The sequence below is a fragment of the Corvus kubaryi genome, unplaced genomic scaffold, assembly GCF_017639235.1.
Source record: "Corvus kubaryi isolate FWS band 111438036 unplaced genomic scaffold, C.kubaryi_AGA036_p1.0 37264, whole genome shotgun sequence".
Taxonomy (NCBI): domain Eukaryota; kingdom Metazoa; phylum Chordata; class Aves; order Passeriformes; family Corvidae; genus Corvus; species Corvus kubaryi.
This window is the reverse complement of record NW_024581079.1, coordinates 1,239,795-1,245,916: the sequence shown is the minus strand read 5'-3', so window position 1 is coordinate 1,245,916 and position 6,122 is coordinate 1,239,795. Positions and strand designations below refer to the sequence as shown.

Here is a 6,122-nt window from a genome sequence, read left to right as displayed (position 1 = left end):
TTTCTTTCTTTCTTTCTTTCTTTCTTTCTTTCTTTCTTTCTTTCTTTTTCTCTCTTTCTCTCTTTCTCTCTTTCCTTCTTTCCTTCTTTCTTTCCTTCTTTCTTTCCTTCTCTCCTTCTTTCTCTTTCTTTCTCTCTCTCTCTCTTTCTGCCTCTCTCTCTTTCTCTCCCTCTCTCCCTCTCTCTTTCTTTCACTCTCTCTCTCTCGTTTTCTCTTTTTCTTTCTCTCTTTCTTTCTTTCTTCAATTTTTTTTTATTTTGGTTATTTTAGGTTTTTTTTTTTTCTTTTTTTAGCTGCTGGCTCTATCTCTTCAAAGCTTAAGCAAAAATTGGGGTTATTTCACTTTTGTCTTCCTTTGGAAAGGCTTTTCTTTGATCTGAGCATGCCATCTTTGCACCTCACCAATCTTGTGGTTAGTGTCCCTGCCCTCCTTCCTCTAGTGACACACTCGTCCCCCTCCTCCCTGCCTGCCCCACCTCCTTCCCACTCTTCCCTGCCCTCTCCAGTCCTCCGCTTCCACACCAGCTGCCCTGTGATTTTGGGTGGGTGGGCGTACACCCTGTGCTTCTGAGGGTTCCCTGTGGTCACAGGGCTCTGCCCCAAGCGTGAGGTCCTGCTGGGAAGCCCTGGCAGCTCCGACCATTTGCTCCCAGTGGCATCTGAGAAGAGATGGGTTGAGACGGGCCCATCAGGAGATAATGATTTGGCATCACCTGCTTCCACAACTTGAGTCCTTTGAGATGCTTTGAGTGGAAAAAGCCTCCAGGAGCAGTTGAAGGTCAATAGGAGTCACCAGAGCAGGGGGAATCTCCAGACTTGGGGCTTGGGGTGCAAGTGCAGGGCTGCAAGAGCCCCCTGGGCACTTTGGGGTGCCGTTGAATATGAAGATTTCTGTGAGGCTGGGATGCCCTGAGCAGCACAGCGGCCACCTGGAGATGCAACCCTCATGGGAGCCTCCTGAAGTAGAGGTGTCCTGGCCAGCCCCCAGCACCATCCCACCCCACAACAGCCAATGACACAGCACGTCAGGATGCTGATGGGTGCCACAGGGAGAGGTGCCGGGCACCCCACCGCTGCCAGCTTGCACCTCTTGGCAGGGAGCTCAGCGCCAAAGGTGATTTGTCACTGCGGAGGGTACAGCATGCCACCATGGCCAGAGCTGGATGACCATTGGAAGCTGGCAGTGAGGTGGAGGGAGGCAGCAAGAGGACCCAAAACACTTGAGAAACAGAGAGCAGTGACCTGACAAGAAGTGCTGACAGAGACATGGTGCAGCCATCGTGTTGGACTCTGGCCATGGTAGCGTCGGTGACCCGGATGCTGCAGAGGAGAGCAGGGAGGCTCAGACTTGCCTGGCGTGCTGTCCATCCCTGTGATGTGCTGGCAGGTGGCCCGGCACCCCGAAGCCATATGTGTGAAGGGATGGGGAGGGGGGATGCACAACCTGATGCCGCCAGCCACACCACGCAGCCGCCCTCCCAGCGGCCTGCAACACTGCGGGCAGAGACAGGGCCAGGAACCCCAAGCAGGTTCACCTCTGGAGGTCCAGGACCTTGTCCTCTCACCTCCTTCACTCCTGACAGCCTCCATCTCCCTTGTCACCCTTCCTTCCCCCTGTCTTGCCCCTGTCCTCCCTGTGGTGACTCCGCAGCTGGCCCCTAGTCATGTTGCAGTACCTTCTGCCCAAGTTCTCCAGCTCTCTACCACAGAGAAGGTCCTCTTGCCCTACGGCTTCACGGTGGCACCAGCGCAGCCCTCTCCCCTCCTGCCTGCCATGGAGGTGACAGTCGGAGAGGTCTGCAAGTCTGGTGTGTTCTGTGGTGTTTTCCATGGCGTGTGCCACCCTCCTGCCCACCCTCCTGCCCGCGGCACGCTGCCTGCCCGCTGCCCCCAGCCCCTTCGCCTGGCCCTGGCTGCCTTCTCTTTAGTTTTGCTTTGCAGCGCTGCGGTCGCGCCCTGAGCAGTGACCTGGGATCCCGGCCGCTGCCGGCCACGCCAGCCGTGCCTGGGGACTCATGGGTGGGAGCAGTGACCGCTCTCCCCCCTGTTGTGTGTCCCCCCCTTCTCTGGCAGGGCCTTTGTCTACCTGAGCAACCTCCTCTACCCCGTGCCCCTGGTCCACCGCGTGGCCATCGTCAGCGAGAAGGGCGAGGTGAAGGGCTTCCTGCGTGTGGCTGTCCAGGCCATCTCAGGTAGGAGGGAACCGCCCCCCCCCCACCAAAATGTGCCCTTGCATCCCCTGCACCCTTTGCGCTGGCTCACCCCCATTCCTCCTTCAGCGGATGAAGAAGCCCCTGACTATGGCTCTGGTGTGCGGCAATCAGGGACAGCCAAGATCTCCTTTGATGACCAACACTTTGAGAAGGTAAGGTGGGGCTGGCTCTTGGTGGATGCCCGTGGACCCCCGACCCCTGCCTGCCACCTCAGTGCTTCCCCACGGAGACCCCCAGGCTCCTAGAGGAGGAGGGAAGGGAATGTGCTCTTGGTCCCCCAGGCAGACCAAGGCCTCAGGCACCCACTGGTGCATCCTGCTCTCGCCCGTGTCCCAACGGGGCTGCCATGGGGTGAGAGAGAAGTGCCTGGGTGTTTAGGATGCTGGCGGTGGCACAAGCGGGACCCCCTTGGGGACCACCAGCATCCCTGAACCCTGCTCCCGGCACAGTTCCAGTCAGAGTCATGCCCAGCTGTGGGGATGTCTCGCTCGGGGACCTCTCAGGAGGAGCTGCGCATAGTCGAAGGTCAGGGGCAGGTCAGCGACGTGGGTCCGTCCGCCGACGAAGTCAACAACAACACGTGCGCAGGTGAGGAGGGGTGACAGGCAGTTTGGGAGTGGCCCCTGAACCCAAGTCTCTTGCACCCTCATTGACAGCCCACTGCTCCAGTGGCAGACAGAATCACAGAGTCAACTAGTCTGGAAAAAGCCTTTGAGTTCATTGGGTTCAACCTATGACCTGAAAGCACCTTGTCAACTACCGTGGCACTGAGTGCCACATCCAGGCTTTTCTTGAACACTTGCAGGGACGGTGACTCCACCACCTCCCTGGACAGCCCATTCCAGTGCTCAATCAGACCAACTTCCCCTTGTCCACACCTTCCTTTCAGGGAGTTGCAGAGAGTGATCAGGTGTCCCCTCAGCCTCCTCTTCTCCAGGCTAAACAATCCCAGCTCCCTCAGCTGCTCCTCACAGGACTTGTGCTCCAGGCCCTTCACCAGCCTTGTTGCCCTTTTCTGGACACACCCCAGCATCTCAACATTATTCCTAAATGTTCCTAACACTGAGGGGATGACACCCTGCCTTGCTAAGGGTCTCCCTCTCCCTGCAGTGACCCCAGAGGACCTTCTTCTGGACAGCCCAGAGAAGCCTGCACCAGATGGGCCACTGGAGGTGGCTTTGGATCACCTGAAGTTGGGCAGCATCTTCACTTTCCGTGTGACAGTCCTGCAAGCCTCCAGCATCTCCGCAGAATATGCAGACATCTTCTGCCAGTTCAAGTGAGCCCCCAGTGTCCCCCAGCCCGGCTTGTTCCACCATGCTCCAGCCATCACCTGGGGGCTCACGGTGAATTTGGGAACTTTCCTTCACCTCTGAGCCCTTTGTGGATGAGGAGGCAAAACCAAGGGCTGTGGAATCTGCCCAAGCACTTGTTTAGTCACTGGCAAAAGGCAGGGAGAGACTGCCATTAGCTTCAGGGAGTCCTGTGCCAGCCAAAGGTACAGGCAGCAGCCCCAGGGGGAATAGGCTCTTGTGGTCCCTCGCTTTCACTCCCCTCCCTGCTCCAGCATGTCCCCATCCCACAGCCCCTGAACAACCTTCCTTCCCCCCACAGCTTCATCCATCGCCATGACGAGGCCTTTTCAACAGAGCCCTTGAAGAACACAGGACGAGGGCCACCCCTGGGCTTCTATCATGTCCAAAATGTGCGTACCCCTCTTCCAACACCCATTTGCCCCTGCAGCTTCTGGGGTCTCTGCAGGACCATTGGCCGGATCCTCTCCCAGGGAAGCAGCTTCCTCCTGGCTTTCCCAGCCCCTCACAGCTACCCGGCTTAGCCAGCCTTAGCCATGGTGGACATGCAGGGGAAACACCAAAAGCCACTGTCGTCCACCTGGAAAGGCTGGGATTTCACAGCAGTGGTCTTGGTGGGAAGAGCATCCCTGAATAGGGGGAGGAGTGGGTGAGGGATGCAGGGGACTGGCAGTCTTACACCCTTCCACATGCCAGGTGCTGTTGCTGGCTCTATCCCCTTTCCCAGCTAAACTGCACTGTCAGTGGCTCAGCAGCTCTTTCGCTTCTAGATTGCTGTGGAGGTGACAAAATCTTTCATCGAATACATCAAGAGCCAGCCAATTGTGTTTGAGGTGTTTGGCCATTACCAGCAGCACCCCTTCCCGCCTCTCTGCAAGGACGTCCTGAGGTGGGCACATCTGGGCCACCCCCAGCTCCTGGCTGTGCCAGGGGCTTCTGGTGCGGTGGGCTGCCTGGGGACTCAGAGAAAGGGGGCAGGTGGTGGGGGGTGGCCCCAAGGCATAGGTGGGCCTGGCTGGGTTTGGGGGTCCCTGGGGATGCTGTAACCAAGCTGGTTCTGTCTGCAGCCCTCTGAGGCCATCCCGACGCCACTTCCCCCGTGTGATGCCACTCTCCAAACCAGGTAGGGAACCCGGCCTCCTATTCCTGTGCCCACCTGTAGTTCCCATGTTGGGTGGGTGTCCCCTTCTCCAGAGGGACCAGTTAGGACCCCAGGGGGACCACAAAATGTACTATGGGCCAGAGCACTTGAAAGCTCTAGACACCCATTTCCACAATACTCAACAGACAGGAAGCCCCCATCTCACCTCCTGCAGAACAGCATGGAGGAGGTTCCTTGCTCTGTGTGTGCTCTGAGGTCCTCGCCTGCTCTGCCCTTTCCCTGCCAGCATATGCCTCACTCCAAGTGCCAGCAGCAGACTCAACCTCTTACCTGTCTTTTCTGACCCACTGCAGTGCCTGCGACAAAGCTGAGCACCATGACTCGGCCCAGTGCCGGCCCCTGCCAGTGCAAGTACGACCTGATGGTCTTCTTTGAGATCTGTGAGCTGGAGGCCAATGGCGAGTAAGTCCTGCTGGGAAAGGGAGAGGGAGAGGGAGAGGGAGCGGGAGAGGGAGAGGGGAGGAAGGCAGCGGAGGATTTGCCCAGTGCTCAGCACCTCTGGGCAGGCTGGCAGGATTCTGTGTCATGCTGCAATCCTCTCTTCCAGCTACATCCCTGCTGTTGTGGACCACCGTGGAGGCATGCCATGCCATGGGACCTTCCTCCTTCATCAGGTACTCTCTGCCCAAGATGCTGTCCTAGCTCTGACTCCTCCTGGGACCTGTGTTAACTACTGTCCCTTCTCTCTGGCCTCGTGGGTCTCAGGGCATCCAGAGGAGAATCAGTGTCACCTTGGTGCATGAAACGGGCAGCCTCATCCGCTGGAAGGAAGTACGGGAGCTGGTTGTGGGTAAGCCAAGCCAGCCTCCTCCTCTCAGGCTGTTTCTTGCCCACATTCCCATGTTCCCACATGGAGCTTTAAGCCTTGTCTCCCCTCCTGCCCTGCAATAGTAAAGCAGCAGCTGCCTGGCAGGTGACACTGGGACACTGTGTGGGCAGCCCCTGCCACCATATCCAGGAGCTGGACCAGGATCTCTGGTGCTGAATGGCCAGCAGTGGGCTGAATGGCCAGCGCTGGGCAACTGCTGCCTGTCAGGGGGGCTGCAGGCAGGCAGTCTGCCCCTGCCTTCATGGAGACCCTCACAGGGCCACTGCCTGTCACCTCAGAGGCAACTCTGTGCTGCTTTTGCAGGTCGAATCCGGAATACCCCAGAAGCAGACGAGTCACTCATCGACCCCAACATTCTGTCCCTGAACATCCTCTCCTCCGGGTACATCCACCCCTCCCAGGATGACCGGTGCGTGATGCTTTTTTTCTTGCCCTTCCCCTGCTGCGGTGTGGGATGGAGGGGGCGAATAGCAGCCCCTTTCTCCCTTGGAAGGCTCTTGGCCCTTTTGCTGCCTTGAGGCAGGGTTTTTCTGAAGCTGCACAGGGTCTTGGGGTACAGGGCTGCCAACCCCCTTCCTCCTCCTCCCCAAGGCCTTGCTGTGCTG

The 6,122-nt window shown here is 58.1% G+C and overlaps 1 protein-coding gene across 27 annotated transcripts in view; it reads left to right on the top strand.

Moving 5' to 3' along the window:
• Nucleotides 1-6,122, top strand: part of KIF1A (kinesin family member 1A) — a 41,412-nt gene that overhangs the window by 23,879 nt on the left and 11,411 nt on the right. For all 27 annotated transcript variants that reach the window (XM_042024573.1, XM_042024557.1, XM_042024556.1 and 24 more), the window contains 11 exons: nt 2,074-2,192; nt 2,280-2,365; nt 2,663-2,801; nt 3,324-3,492; nt 3,828-3,918; nt 4,297-4,415; nt 4,594-4,649; nt 4,982-5,090; nt 5,236-5,302; nt 5,394-5,478; nt 5,821-5,926. In XM_042024573.1, the coding sequence (XP_041880507.1) occupies nt 2,074-2,192; nt 2,280-2,365; nt 2,663-2,801; nt 3,324-3,492; nt 3,828-3,918; nt 4,297-4,415; nt 4,594-4,649; nt 4,982-5,090; nt 5,236-5,302; nt 5,394-5,478; nt 5,821-5,926 (1,146 nt within the window). The remainder of the gene's footprint in view (nt 1-2,073; nt 2,193-2,279; nt 2,366-2,662; nt 2,802-3,323; nt 3,493-3,827; nt 3,919-4,296; nt 4,416-4,593; nt 4,650-4,981; nt 5,091-5,235; nt 5,303-5,393; nt 5,479-5,820; nt 5,927-6,122) is intronic.